This window comes from Galleria mellonella, unplaced genomic scaffold (genome assembly GCF_026898425.1).
Source record: "Galleria mellonella isolate WM207_F2 unplaced genomic scaffold, CSIRO_AGI_GalMel_v1 utg55, whole genome shotgun sequence".
In the NCBI taxonomy this organism is placed as follows: domain Eukaryota; kingdom Metazoa; phylum Arthropoda; class Insecta; order Lepidoptera; family Pyralidae; genus Galleria; species Galleria mellonella.
The window spans coordinates 1,792,688-1,809,198 of record NW_026442115.1 but is presented as its reverse complement, the minus strand read 5'-3'; the positions used below and the strand labels follow the sequence as shown (position 1 = coordinate 1,809,198).

At 32.6% G+C, this 16,511-nt stretch overlaps 1 protein-coding gene across 2 annotated transcripts; it reads right to left on the bottom strand.

The window, feature by feature from the left end:
* Positions 1 to 4,513: 4,513 nt before the first annotated feature.
* LOC113510988 (uncharacterized) lies at positions 4,514 to 12,177 on the bottom strand. Of its 2 annotated transcripts, none has more exons than XM_052898993.1 (5): positions 12,030 to 12,177; positions 10,086 to 10,180; positions 8,214 to 8,396; positions 6,840 to 6,970; positions 4,514 to 5,138 (listed from the first exon to the last, which is right to left on the bottom strand). In XM_052898993.1, the coding sequence occupies exons 1-5, from the start codon at positions 12,052 to 12,054 to the stop codon at positions 4,757 to 4,759; spliced, it is 816 nt and encodes a 271-aa protein (XP_052754953.1). In that variant the 5' UTR covers positions 12,055 to 12,177; the 3' UTR covers positions 4,514 to 4,756. The 2 variants fall into 2 exon arrangements, with proteins under 2 accessions (XP_052754953.1, XP_052754954.1); XM_052898994.1 differs by having other exon boundaries at positions 10,086 to 10,138; positions 12,030 to 12,176.
* Between the last annotated feature and the right edge of the window lie 4,334 nt (positions 12,178 to 16,511).

The window sequence follows — 16,511 nt, the reverse complement described above, 5'->3', positions numbered from 1 at the left end:
ATTAAATCAAAATTAAAAAGCTCAAACTGCTTTTAAATTTAATTACTTAAACATTACATGCAACGTGGTACCTGCCCGTAGACGTTTAAGTGAATACGTACCATTTACGTTTTTAAATTAATTTAAAAAACGTCATAGATAATGGAACGATATATTTAATCTTCAATCATAGCTTACCTTCTCTAAAAATATAATTATATAAATAAACAAATACCACTCGACATATTATGTAGTGCTATATATTTCCAAACTAAGTAAAGCTTGTACATAAAAACCACTCAGACCAATACAAACAGACATACTCATAACAACAAATGTTTTTAAACCACCAGAAACCAGAAGGCGACCAGAAGGCTGATCTATAATTTGGTCAACGTATCTCTATAGCCATTTAGCATGAAAATGCATCAAGCCTCCTAGGTACTTTTATTAGACCAATTGGCAGTGATCTTAAAGAATTTTTTTACCATTAATTAATCTTTAAAGATCATTCTTTTCATTTTCATATTTTTTAGTGATACCAACATATACAATAATTTATTGTCTTATAATATCTCTTATAATAGAAATAATTATTCTTAGATACATAATTTAATCAAATTTTAGTTATAAATATGAAAATATCCTACTAATATAATATATTCGAAAGTTTGTAACAATATATGGGTGGTTTTTTAAGTCATTGAACGAATTTGAATGAAATTTTATACACGGGTAGGTTATATCCTAACTTAGCTCAAAGGGTACTTTATATACTGAATCCCGTGGGCACAATCGCGGGATACAGCTAGTAATATAATAATGTTCTTTTGTCAACAAAATATAAGAGTGCCCGTGTATAAATGTAGAGGGACAAATTTATTTTAAGAGAAAATGCTTCGGTCACCGAAAGCAGTAAATATATTTGTACTCCTTTCCTAATTTTCTGACTCGTTGAAGTATGAAATAAGTCCTCTATATAAATATTTCTGGAGCTCATCGGGGTACTTAATGGGTATGTCCGGTCGCTCCTGTTGGATAACGAAACCGTCGATGTCTGTAATAATCTTATCCTTTTTCATAAAGATACCACCCAACATTTATTTTCATATGATTTATTTCATTTTTTTTTAATTTTATTATTTTTACTAGTAATAAAAAAATATCATCATCATACAAGCCCTTAACTGTCCATTGCTAGGCTTAAAAATGTTTTATTGAATTAGGTGTTATTTTGCAAAAGCACATCATTATCACCATCATCATCATCCTGTCCTTATCCCACTCATTTGAGGTTGGCCGTAGGTGATAGACCTGCTTTTATATAAGTTTACCTTTATATATATAAAGTGTTATGTAAGAAAAAGTCTTTGATTGTATTTATTTATTGCAGCTGACTTTCCTCCTACCAGCGCTCAGACGGATTTAATAGTTGGCATAATACGTTTTTTATTCATATTACATTTTGTGGAAGTCCATGTTACTGGTTAGTTAATTAGAATTTGTTTGACGCTTGCTAATAGTAGTTATATTAAAGAAAATAAAGAGTTATTTTCTAATTAAGATAAATGTAATTTAAAAAAAAATATAAAATAAACTGATGATTTACAACACAGTAAATGTCATTTAAATGCGATACAGGAATCCAAATCTTGAAAGCTTACATATTTATTCTTGTTTTTTTTCTTAATTAATTTATTTGGATCAGTTATTATTAGGAATGGGGACAAGCAATATACTCTATCTATACAGTTCGCCTTAGATCATCTATTGTGGTTGATTCCATATGAATTCATCACAATAAGTCAACTGAACCATCGTGACTTCATACTTATTTATCACCATCCGCTAGTACCCGGCTAGCGTAAACAAATAGCTATCATGCAATTCTAATAATGGTCATTTAGTAGTTGAATAAATAATTCACATATTACCCAGCGCCATCTAGTCGCATACTAAGAAAAGCTTATATTATGGGTACTAGGCAACTGATAAATTTACTTGTTCAACCTACTACAAAAAAATGTTTTCAATTCGGTTGTATTTTTTTATGTTTGCTACCTTATAACTCCCGTCTGTTCTAAATCGATTTAGAAAATTATTTTTTTATCTGAATGCATATACTTACAGATTGGTCTCTTAGTTTTTATTTTAAATTGGTTCAGTAGTTTAGTTTTTACATTAAAATAACTGGTTATGTCACAATTGAAGTCAGATTTTTTTGTGGGACACACTCTTTAATTATTTGCAAATACATACATAAAAAACACCCAGATTAACTCAATAAAAATGTTTGTATTGTGCGGGGATCGAACCAGCGACCATCAATACATAAACCAGTGTATTAAGCTACTAGATCGGGGGAAAGGGGTTGTTAGCAATGGAGTTTGACAGCCCCATTGCTAGCAATATGCCTTATTCGGTCGACCTCCACGTGGTTCCCCCTGGAAACCATCGTGAACAATTCTTGTTGAATTCGGCACGATGGACTAACTGGCCTGCTTCATCCTCACCTATCATCTTTCACTGGTGCCCCGCCGGTGTATACCGGTAGCGCGGATGAGGTTACCATTCCATTATCACCCATAAAAAAAAAGCTACTAGATCACCAAGGACATCAACTATCTTTTACTTATTGCTGTATCAATGAAGATTTATACACATTTCATGAATCAACGTTCTTAGATATGGTTATTGTTATAGGTTAATTTCCATTTATACAATACTAATTAATGTATTGTAATATGCATAGTATAATGATATAATTAATTGATAGACATTACAATAATAGTTTCGCGTCAGACGGTGAACAATCGATAAATTAAATTAACAAATTCCTCTATCATAAAGCAGTGTGATGTGTTTGAATTGTACTCGTATATGGTGATAATGATAACAGTAGCCTCTGACTACCATATTAGCGATTACAGCCAGGGATATAATTTTTTTTTTTATATTGAGTATCTATTTATCATGAAGAAAAAAAGTTGATGAAATTTGTGATTACATGATTATTACAATGCTACTCGTAGCTATAATTCATGTGAATTAGGATAAAAACATCTTATGTTTCAATCTAGTATAAAGGCCTGTCTATACTAAATTAAATTAAACCAAATCTGTTTGAAATATATTTCGCTGATTAAATGTAATTAACTAACAAAAATCCAAATACCTAAACATTGAAATATCGTTAAATAGATACTGTTATTATCTATTTAACGATATATAATAGTACCAGTATATTAGATATTAAATAAAAATATTCGTTCCTATATTAAAATTACATAAAGAAGTAAGACAATTTGCAAACATCAATACAATACATCTATTGGCCAGACGTAGAAACAATTTAACTAATTCGGTATGGAACCATTAAAATAAATGGCCGAAAATAATAACAATACTTCTCATAAATGTAATTGCAAGCATATCTACAGCAGTTGGTTATTAACGGAATAATATTCACGAATGGAATACTGAAGTCTGTGCCGATTCCAAATCAATTAACAAGAACCAATTTGGCTAGAGCAAGACAACGCAATTAGAGCTGTCCAACTATCTAACTGGACCGGTGTTAACTTGCCTTTAATAAGTGTGACGCTGCCTGTAAATTATAGAGATACAATTAAAAGTATGTGCATCTTTGATTTGGTTATATGGCCCTGAATTAATAAGTTTAAAATGTACTCTACTAGCGACTTCCGAAGAGATAAATTCAATGCGTTTGCATCACCAATTATAAACTGGTTTTGGTAACTTATTTTTTTCAATAGATACAGTTTTTTTCCCTGCATTAGTTCAATTTTAATTATTGAGGACTTGAGCTACCGTTTTTTGGTGCGAAACAAGCATCTTCTTCTAGCCGTCTGTATTTTACTTTTAAAGAAACATCTTTATGCAAACTACATATTATTTCGCGAAAATCAAAATATGTTGAGTCCTACGAAATTGACTATCTACGAAATTTTTTCAATATATCTCATTTATCAGTAAAGTAAGTAACATATACAGTAAGTTTTTTTTTGCGAATCAAAATATACTTCAATTTATGACACTCAAAGCGAATTCAAAGAATAAAAATTAAGTAGATTTTTTTTTTATACCACGAAGGTGGCAAACAAACATACAGCCCGTCAGATGGTAAACGGTTACTGTAGCCTATGAACTGTAACCCTAGGGGTATCACGTGCCCGTTGACCACCCTGCAAAAATCTTAATATATTTTGACTTAAAACAAGATCAGTTCTTTTAAAGAAACTGATGAAAAAACCATGAATCGTTCAAAACAATTATAAAATCTTGAAATGGAACAAAATCGAGGAATGTAGCTCTCCTTGAATAAATTACTTCACAATAACAATTTCATTTAAGAGGCCAATAATAAATTGAAGGATCCGTTATAAAAATTTCAAGAACTTGTTTTATTAAAATATTACTGAGAAAATGGAAAAATAACTGTGAGATTTTTAATGAATATTTCCTTTAAACCATTCGATTAATTTTATTCATAGAATATTAAATTAACACAAAATAAAAAGAAATACTTTATTACAAATACCAAATATCACATAGTTTAAATTTACATCTAGTTATATCTATAAATACATGCAATAAAACTTTATTTGAACCGTGTCGCTACATGCATCACACAAAATTTTCTAGACAGGTTTTAATAAAATTGGACGCGGGACAACTTTATCAAACACATTTACATTTTACGGTGGTAATTATCACATAAATATAAAAATCCGCCGTCGCTAGAACAAACAGTATATTAATAAAGAGGTTTTGCTACAACTTCACAAAATGACGGTACCGAACCTATTCTTTCAGCGTAACTTTTGCCTTCATACATAAACTCTTTAAATGGAACCGTTAAATGGACTATGAAGTTTAAATTTTTTCCTATTCGTTGGGTACCCTCCGATGTCCAAATAGCTTGGCAGATCTTCGGATACTTGGTTGTGGGGCTGCGTGGTTTTAACATGGAATACTTTGACCCCAGTTCTTCTAACGTAATTTTCGAAACAGGTCCATCTTTTAGTTTCTTTGCTAAATCCAAAGCAACTTTACAAAGCAACTGTGCAAGTTTTCGCCGTCTATGTTCCCGTTTTGTTGCCAGAAACATTATTTCCAAACTGCAGTCAACTGCATATCTAAAAAACAAAGACAATAATGTGTTGATTTATTGCACATAAAAACAAATTATTTTACACTACTAAGAAAAATATAAATATGCTAAAAAAATATAGTGTCTCCGTGTGGCACTTACTGAATGGCCACGATGCCATGAATATCATTTAATGTTCTGTTATTGTGCTACCAATAACAACTTTCATATGTTGCTATTACCAAGAGGTAATATGTTCAAACTGTTGCTTTTATGATTACCACTGATTACTAGAGTTAAAATCCATTGCGAATTTACTGCACCTCAAAAATTAGTTATATTCTAATTCGACGTGGGGATTTTCAAAAAATATTTTTATTGGTATATTTATATATTAATTCAGCCAATAATTGTTCACTACTAAATATATGCCTCTCCCATAAAAGAGGGTTTTGCTAGTACAAGAATACAAATTACAAATGAACTTTAATTAATTAACAAATGCGCAAAGTAGATAATCCCATGACAAATGTATCTAGCAAGTTTCTCGAATTAGTAAATTCTATTTTAGTTAGGGCCTAATCTCTAGATAATATATAGGTATATCTTAATAATATAATACAATTATAACTAGACGATGTTTTTACATGAGAGATATTTAAGAAAAATTTATATGAGAGGTCTTAATAGAAGCAACAGAAACTAAAACAATAATCATTAAAATATTTATCTATTAGTTTGTCTGTTAGTCTATTTGTCTTAATGTTTGTCCTTGTATTACACAAAAACTACTGCACCAAATTGGATACAGTTTTCTGTGTTGTATTTCTGAAGGTCAACTTCAAAATTTTGCATTTGCTTTATCTTGATTTTCTTACTTCTGTCAAATGATTACTTCTATATATCTACTATCATATTTATTATTTGATAGTTATAATTAAGGACAGTAAATATTTAGATTACAGTGCAATAAAACGTTTTTTTATCAGTTACGATTTATAATATCATTTTGATAAATTGCAAAATGTGCAAACGGTATTTGTCTGTCACTGGACTCTAACTAAACGAAATAGGTAATTAAAATCTTTACAACACAATGCAATTGCGGTCTAACCAAAAGGGGTCTGTTAAATAAAATTATACATAACGTCTAGAGCTTCTAAGATGTATTCATATTAATTAAATAAATCTTGAACCTTTTTTATCAGTCGTATTCCAATGAATTTATTCATATTATTATTTTGCTTTTATAAAAATGTTGCTGAATCACGCAATAATAAAAGGACTGAAGACTGAAATAAACGGATTTGATGTAAAGGTTGGTTTTCATGTTTGAATACAATGTTACCATAATGAATGTACAGTCATTTGTTATCTTACTAATATAATAAATGAAAAAGTCTATAACGACCGATGAATGATGAAATTAGTACATAAATAGTTTTTATTCTAATTTAGCACACAGGATACTTTATGTACTTATTGATTATTGCGCGTAAAGCCACGGGATACAGCTGGTAGTAAATAGAAAAATAAGATTTCTTTTATTTTATGGTGTTACTTTATCAGGACTACCCACGTTAGCTTATTTACCATTTTTTTTATTGTTACTGTTTATTCTTCAGGTATTAAGATTTTGCCATGTACCAGTTTCCCCATGCATTCAAAATTGGGTACTCTCGATATGAGTACGTTAGGTTAGTTTAGATGACTACCACTCTACTCCTAAGATAATGAAAAGCCATACTTCTCAAAAAGATTGCATCTTGCATCCACATCAGCCATGAATTCTACCAGTGAGCGAGAGGGCCCTTGTGTACATCGCTCTTTAGCGAAGGTTTCAAAGAATGCTCGTTCTGAAGTATCTGTAGCCGCTACCTGATAAAAGATAATATCAATTAGTGTATTTTTATACATTAATTCGCGCAGCTTTGATTTTAGAATAGCGATTAAAACAACCCATTTTATTCACTTATAACGTACCTTTCTATAGATGGAAGAATTTTTAAAATCAGTTTAGTATTTTTGTGTTTATCCATTACATACAAAAATCTTCTACGATTATTTAATTTTTCTAATTCTTAACATTATTTCAAATTTAAATGTTTCAAATATACATATTATATTTAGATACTTAAAAAGGGCATCATTATCATATCAGTCGTTAATTGCTCACTGTTGAACACAGACTTCCCCAATAAGGATTTTTGCCAATAGTTGCCACGCTTGGGAGAGGGATTGGCAACTACAGTTAGGCTTTGGAGATACTAAAATGTACAAATGACATAATACCTTTTAATTCTAAGTTATTGCATACTAAACACTAGTTCAGTATATTAATAATAATACTAATAGCACCAATATACAATAGAACAATTACCGAAAGCACATTCTGAAGGATGGCACTGAGGACATCTGTCGAGCATGTCGCCATCCCGGAGAGTCACTCAGACATGTGCTTTCGGGTTGTTCAGCTCTTGCCAACACAGAGTACTTGCACAGGCACAACCAGGTAGCCAAAATACTCCATCAAGAGCTAGCTCTGAAGTACGGCCTCGCGAATGAGAGGTTGCCGTAATATAAGTACGAGCCACAGCCGGTCCTCGAAAGCGACAGCGACAGGCTCTACTGGGACCGATCCATCATCACGGACAGGACTGTTCTTGCGAACAAACCTGATATCGTGGTGATGGACCGGGCACTTTCGAGGGTGTTTTTGGTGGATGTCACCATACCGCATGACGAGAACCTCGTGAAAGCCGAAACCGAGAAGAAGAGAAAATATCTCGACCTGGCTCACGAGGTGACCGAAATGTGGGGGTGACATCTACCGAAATCATCCCAATCGTTATGTCGGTGAACGGTCTTATCCCAACCAGTCTAGAACAACATCTCAGACGGTTGGGATTCCGAGGCGGCTCACTCCCGGGAAAGATGCAGAAAGCGGTGCTCTTAGATTCTGCCCGCATTGTACGCCGGTTTCTCTCCCTGGGGCCCTGAACCCCGGCCGACTGTGCTTCTGCCAGGGGTTAGTTGCCATCTCCTCTCCTTAATAGGGGAGATGAGAATTTTGGTAAAATTTAAAAATACTAATAGAATAATAACAATTCCTGGACTATACCTGGATTTTATTGAAAGCGACGGCTACTACTTCACCAGTTTCAATTTCTACAGCAACCAAAGATACGGCGTCTAATGCTGCGTCTGCGCATAATTCCAGTAATTCCTCAATAGCCACTGGGTTTTCGTTAACTTCGCATCCTATACACACAGATTCATCCTGGCAAAAGGCTACTCGGATTACCTGAAATGGAGAAATAAATATTCAAACCATACAATAATTTATCATTGTATATTTTTTTTATTTTATATGTAAGTTGCAATAAAATATTAAATAAATAAATAAATACTATAGCAATGACATGTGGTCCCGGCAGAGAATGGGTCACCCCTTTCATTCCTGTTGGTGTCGTAAGAGGCGACTAAGGGAATTTAAAGAGATGGGTAGTAGTGTCCCCTTTAAAATATCATCAAAAGCTTAATTAAATTGATAGCAATGACAGCTCATTTAAACAAGGCTATATGCTTGACTGTAGTCTAAGGTTTTCAAAATCTACCCTCATAATTTTTAAAATTCATGTTTGAATTTTTAAAAATAATTATCAGTTGCGTCATGTTTTAGAGAACATGTAAAGTTATCGTCTCGTAAACCAAGTTAAAAGCTATGTATAGTGTATATATAGTGTAGTGTAGTGTATATGTAGTGAAATAGAAAAATAGTATGTTGTAGTGAAGTATAGAAATTCTTGTCATCAAATGGCGACGTCTTCATACAAATAGTAATAGCTCATGTATATTATAGAATGTAATTCTAAGGGTGAATGGCTGTGACTAACAATAAAATTATAAATATATGTATTAAAAAAAATTGATTGTACAAAAATATTTTTTTTTGTATCTAATTATTTTGTGTACAAAGTAGAATGTACATACATTATATGATACCATTGACATCCTATTTAAGAAGTCAACGACCATACGTAGGTACCTACGTAATTCTTGTATTATACGTAATCTCTGTAATAAATATAAAGTATTTTGATAAGGCTAGGTCACTAATGTTTTGTTTATGTATTAAGGTTATTTTTATGATTTATCATAAAAAAAATAATCAGTCTCTAAAATTACATGCTGTAAATACACACCAGGTTTTATTATTGGTGTAAGTAAAGATAGTGAATTATCAATGACGTCTCTTCTAAGCTCTATTTAGCTAACTAATATTTAATATTATTGGCCATGCTATAATTGGGCTCAAAATAGACCAAATACGTGTCAAATGAACGTTAAGCAGGTACTAAATCTTAAATTTGACGTTTGTTTAATCCCTATTTAAATTCTGTTATGATACGGATGGTAAATAAGCTGACAGATCAGCTGATGGGAAGTGCTGACTACACTTATAAATATGCCATAAACATTACAAAATATACTGTGATACTTGTCTTGCCATTCATTAGGACTATAGTCTTATGTCTCCATAGCCTATAACTTCACTGCTATATTCCACCTTTTAAACTGTAACACAATCATGCAAGTACAGTTGCTTCTTGGCAGAACCATTGACGAGACAGAAATATGAGTAGATATCAACTATTGTACGAAATACCTCTCGGCAATTCATACCGGGTCGTTGACAAATTATAACAAATTGTATGACGCAAAAATATTAAGATAACTCACATCAATATTCATTATAAACATAATAAATAATTTTCATAGTTATAAATAATGTTTGTTATTAACAAAATGAGTTTTGGTTACTTGAACAAATAAATATTATATTCTTAAAGTGGCAATTTCATTTAAACGTCCAAGATTATGGTTGTGTTAGTTGTTATTTGAAGCACGTTTTAAAATACTCAGCTGTTTCCACTTATATAAATGAGAAATAGAAATGTTAGTATTTATGTAAATAGTCTAAGCTACTTACTTCTAGAGCGCCGGAGAACGTTGCACCAGACAGAGATTCTATCCTGTATTTTCCTTGAATGAAATAAACAGTTATTACTCCACTATTTTTATACACTGTAAGCGAAGTGTGAAAATGGTGAACACCTAAGTGCTCTCAGACTAATTAACAATTTAATACTAGTTTTTTTTTTATAGGACGGTAATGAAATGGTGACCCCGCTTGCGTTATCGGTATACGCTGGCGAGGCACCAGTGAGGGATGACAGACGAGAATGGAAACAGGTTAGTTGGCCAGTCGTGACGAATTCCATAAAAATAAACCACGATGGTTTCTAAAGGGAACCGCGTGGAGGTCAACCTGATAGGGTATATTGCAATCGATGGAGTTGTTAAACCTCATTACTAACAATCCCTTTCCCTCCAAATAAATACTAGTTGTACCCCATAGATTTCCCCATTTAAATTAAAATACAAAAATAACAAACATAAAAGAAAATACAATCGAATAGAGAACACCCCTTTTTTATACAACTTAGAATGGCAAACAAGCTGACGGTCCACCTGATGGAAAGTGGTAACCATCGCCTGAGCGGTACCATGGACATAACAGAGTATACTGTTTCGCTTATGACACCCCCCCTACGTTGCCATTCCTGAGGACTCAGATGTTATTCCTCTGTACCCTGTAAATTCACGCCATATCCTACCCTTCAAACCGAAACACAGCCATGCAAACACAACTGCTTTACAGTTGAAACACGAATTCCTCCTTTTGAAGTCAGTTAAATTTTTTTTATTTACGATAAATGCTTCGATGGTACTGTCATATAAACTCTATTTACATCTATTTCTCCGTTTTGGTGTACCTAATTGAGTAACTAACTTGATTAAATATAAATTATTTGAATATTAATATCCATTATAAATTATGTATAATAAAGATTTTACAATATAATACAATGATTATAAACTTTCATATTTCGACGACTGAACAAAAATTTGGTGAACTTATACAATATATATATTTATCAAAAATGTATATATATATATAAAGATTGACAATAATCGCTGTATAATAGTCAACAGTTCATCAATAACGATGTATTAGATTTTTTCGTTACATAAACCTACCTAAATACCTACATACATATTATATTAATTAATCCTCTACCTACAATATCCTAAAAATACTAATAATATTTTTTTATCTCGCAATCCCACTCATGTTTGTTAATTTTATCTAAAGGTTATAATTCATCTTCGCCAAAATAAAGCATCTCCTTCTGAAATATCTTACCACTGGCGTGATGGATATAGGTGAATTAAGATGGAACATCGATATTCAGCAAAATATATTTTCGGCCCAACAAAATTTGGTAATTATCTACTTAGGGGGAAGGGATTTGTAATGTGGACTACCAGTCCTATTGCTAGCAATATACCCTCTCAGCATGACCTCCACGTGCCCTCCCGCCCCCTGGAAACCATCGTGCTGAATTCCAGGTATATTTATCACGATGGGCTAACTGACCTGCCTTTTCATCCTCACCTATCATTCCCCACTGGTGTCCTGCCAGCATTAGTGCAGGCGAGGTACGAGTACCATTCCATTATCGTCTATTAATTTTTTTTTACCTACCCACTTAAATATTTCTTTCCAGTTGCTGTAATATATTCTTCTTCTATTAATTAGATATTGTAAAAAGAAAATAAATATTTATATATATATATATATATATATATATATATATATATATATATATATATATATATATATATATATATAAAAGATTCCTATCGTAACAACAAGATAAAAACATGAGAATAAAGGCTTAATAGTAATTTTTGACTACGTTCAATAGTATGACCTTTCTAAAATATATTTTCAATTACTTATCCAATAATAAGTAAACGTTAAAAAAGCAAAAATGAATTATTTAAGAAAAAAAAATACAATATCTACCACATTCTGTAGTAAATGATTCCATGTTAGAATGCAAAATTTTTATTTACACAAACGCACAAATTGATACACTATCTAACATGTGACACAAGCGCACGCGCCGATAACTGACGCCAACTGATGGACTGACCTGGTTGACTTTATAATGATAAATATTTAACATACAACACTCTCACATTTCTAGTTCTACCGACCAGTTGGAAAATAAGAGATGTCAATGTCGAGCTTGTCATTATTGCCATAAATAGAATAAATGTAGGCATTATTAAACAGTTTATAATTACTCCTTTCCATCCAAAGGTTGCCTGGAAGAGATCGCTTTTAGCGATAAGGTCGCCCATTGTTTTCTCATTATGATTATTTCTTGTAATTGTTTATATTTATAATAGGTTTACTGTTGTAATCTTTTGGAGGAAACAGTAAAGAGTATCTATCTATCTATGTATTTCGTTCATAGAGTGTTCGTTCCAATCGAAGGATAACTTCAGTTCGCTTGTATTGTTTTCTATTATATACAATCATTATTATATCTTCATCGAATTTACTTTGCGAATATCTACCGTCTAATAATCATAATATTGTTTGGTATACAAATCAGAAATCTGTAATTGGCTAATGTATAGTTTAAATGTAATGTTTTTTCAATTATTCTAGATATAAACTATTTTTTTAATGGATGATTATTGAATGTACATCAGTGAGGGCTAATAGGTGAGGATGAAGCAGGTCAGTTAACTTAGCGTGACAAATTCAATAATAAATAAATCACGATGCTTTCCAAATGGGACCGCGTGGAGGTCGACCTGATAACTAAAACTGGTCGAACTAAAAATCCCTTCTTCCCTCCGGTATAAACTGATAACTCCAGATACAATATTAAAATAGAAAAATAAAAATATCAGTTGTTATCTGTTCACTCATCACTCCATTTAGTGAGGGGTCGGCCTACACTGTATTTACTTGTACGAGGTCGCCACTCAAGAAATTTGTTACTCGCTGATAATGTAGCTTTCCACAGCTGAAAGAATTTATAAAATCGGTTGAGCAGTTTTTGAATTCATCCATTACAAACAAACAGTCAAATCTTTTTTCTTTATAATATTAATAAAGAAAATCCCCACAAATTATATCAAGATTGAAGTCGCGTTTTTTGTGGAAAAGTATCTTAAATTATTACCATAAGAATAAAGATTTATTTATATTTCTTTAACATAAAAAAATATCCACTGTAATTTAATTAACCGTGTGTTTTCCTTATATTTCCATCCAAGCATTATACGACTATTTACGCAGTACCTATTAAAATGTTAGAAGAAATAATTCAAACCCTGTTTTATTGGTTATGTGTAGATCGGGGCGGAAATTAAAACTATGAGTTCTTTCCACACCCCTGATTTATAAAAGAAAACTAATCTATACAGTTGAGGTTTTTTTAGAAAGTGTGAGGTCTTACTACCGAGAAAAGGAGGGTAGAGGCCTTTATAGTTGTTACCAAAACACTATGAGTTTATTATTAAGATTGTGCCTGGAATTCCGATTGCGTTCTACAGAATGATCAATTAACAAGTGTTACTACAGCTTAAGAGAATATATTAATGATAAACATTAAAAATATCACTCTATTTAATTTTACTACATAATGTTAGTGCTGTATTTTATCTACTGTTTCGAATGATGTATGTTTTTTTTTATACAACTTAGAATGGCAAACAAGCTGACGGCCCACCTGATGGAAAATGGTTACCGTCGCCTATAGATATGAGCAGTACCATGGATATAACAGAGTATACTGTTTCATCCATGATACGCCCCATGCGTTGCCATTCCTGAGGACTCAGGTGTTATTCCTCTGTACCCAGATTGATTAATCATCTTCGCACTGGAGATGGCACATTATCGGTACTTTTCATCGCAGAGTTCATAACCATTCACCATGCTGGGTATGCGAATTGGTGACTGGCATTTTTGGGTTTTTAAAAGAATTTTTGAAAGAAGTTTAGGAGAAGGGATAAGATAAACTATAATAACTATTTAGGAGGATATGGGATAGATAGTGACAGCTATAGTCTCCAGGGGTGCGTACCCGTATTACCGTACTCAAAGAAACATACTTATTAAACAATTCCAATTATCAATATATTAATTCGATTTAATAAAAAACCTGCAGTCTATTGCAATGTTAGTATTTTTTGCTTTATTTGTTTGTGAACTATGATGTTACATACGGTTATACAGATAGACAGTTTTTGTTCAATGTTAACAATTGATAAAACTACTTTTTTTATGGGTGTAAATGGTATGGTAACCCCGCCTGCGCTAATGGGATACGCTGGCGGAGCACCAGTGAAGAGTGATAGATGAGAATGAAAACAGGCCAGTTAGCTCATCATGATGAATTCATCAGGGATTAACCATGATAGTTTCCAGGGTGAACCGCGAGGAGGTCGACCTGGTTGGGTATATTGCTAGCAATGGGATTCTCAGTCTACATTACTAACAATCTCTTTCCCCCCTGATAAAACTATTAATCAATGCATATAAAGTCAGGTATAGTATCCTCTTAACATGCAATTTGTTGTATACGACAACAAATTTCATGTTAAGAGGGTCATTACTATGAAACTGAAAATTTATTTGACTTGATAAATTAACATAGTGTATAATAAACACACAAATAAAATTCGAAAGTTCTACATAATTTTATTGATAGATACTTGTGTTTAATAAATTTCATGTGCGACCATCTACTCATAACTCATGATTAAAAGCCCCGAATGGTCACGAAACTGCTCAAGCATTCTTAACAAAAAGTAAGTTACCTAAGATGTAAGTCAATCAGATTATTTTTGTAATTCAAAGTAATTCAATATAAGGCAAGGATTACTTTACCTTACGGGAAGCGACCTCTTAATAAATAGTAGGGCATCTTACTACCCCTTTGTGATTCTACCCACGGCCCTAGCTTAATGAATAGACCACAATACAAATGGCACAAGTCATTCTCTTATAAATGACGGCTATTGGAACGAAGTTTTCTATAAAACTTGTTTTCAACCCGCGTTCATTTTATTCCCTTTATTTCTTATCTGCTATGCTACCAGTTCTTTTTATTCTTTTTTAGATATAATGGACAACGAGTAAGTGGTTATTTAAGTGAATTTAAAAACAAGGAAGTTCTCATTTCGTTTGTATTTTTATGTGGAAGTTACTCGAAATTTTCACCAATGTATGCACTGTTAATATACATGTATTTTTATTATTCAACTTAGAATGCCAAATAAGCTGACGGCCCACCTGATGGAAGTGGTAACCGTCGCCTATAGACATGAGCAGTACCATGGACATAACAGAGTATAATATTATAATACTCTTTCGCCCATGATACCCTCCATGCGTTGCCGTTCTTGAGGACTCAGGTGTTATTCCTCTGTATCCTGTAAATTCGCTGACATATCCCACCCTTCAAATCGAAACATAACCATGCAAACACATCTGCTTCACGGTTGAAACACGAATGGAATAGAGGTATCCAAGCAAACAACTTTTGTCCAAAGTCTTCCTCTGGTATTTTATGGTAGACAAACAGACGAGCAAACAAACAAACTATATTACTAAAAATGATGATGATGATGATTCAGTTATCAGCAATTATTTATTTACTTATCGATTTCTAAAAGAATCCTCTTTTTCAAATTACTTAAAGATTATAAGCACAAAATTTTACTAGTTCTAAAACCTCTAAAAATAGCACATAGAATCGTTTACATTTATAAAAATAAAAAATACTCGTGACTTTTCACTCGGACACTGTCATTATGCTATAGAAGGTTACAGCTGAATCAGTACAGAGCAATCAGAACACGGTGAACGTTGTTGAAATCCAATTTTACAAGTGCTAAAAAGCTATTGAATTTGCTTACAGGCTTTTATTTCAATCTGAGGTATTTTGTAGCCAATAAAACAGGTTTTAACACATAAAATACACACTATTGCAAATGTATACTCATTTACTATTAGTATGTTATGTCTTACGAGTATATAGGTGGTATACCCATACAATCTTTAGTTTCTTTGTGATTACTAGTTACTTGTATTTAAAATTGTTACCAACAATATGTCATTGCTTGTCAGTGCTTGCATTGTCGATTGCTTGGGTACCTCTGTCTCATTCGTGTTTCAACCGTGAAGCAACTGTGTTTGCATGGCTGTGTTTCGGTTTGCAGGGTGGGATATGGCGTGAATTTACTGGATACAGAGGAATAACAGTCGAGTCCTCAGGAATGGCAACGCATGGGGGGTATCAGGGGCGAAACAGTATACTCTGTTATGTCCATGGTACTGCTCATGTCTGTAGGCGACGGTTACCATTTTCCATCAGGTGGGCCGTCAGCTTGTTTGTCATTCTAAGTTGTATAAAAAAAAATCTACCAGAAACATGATTATAAAGCATTAAGAAATCCCTCTAGCAGAATTCACCATTAA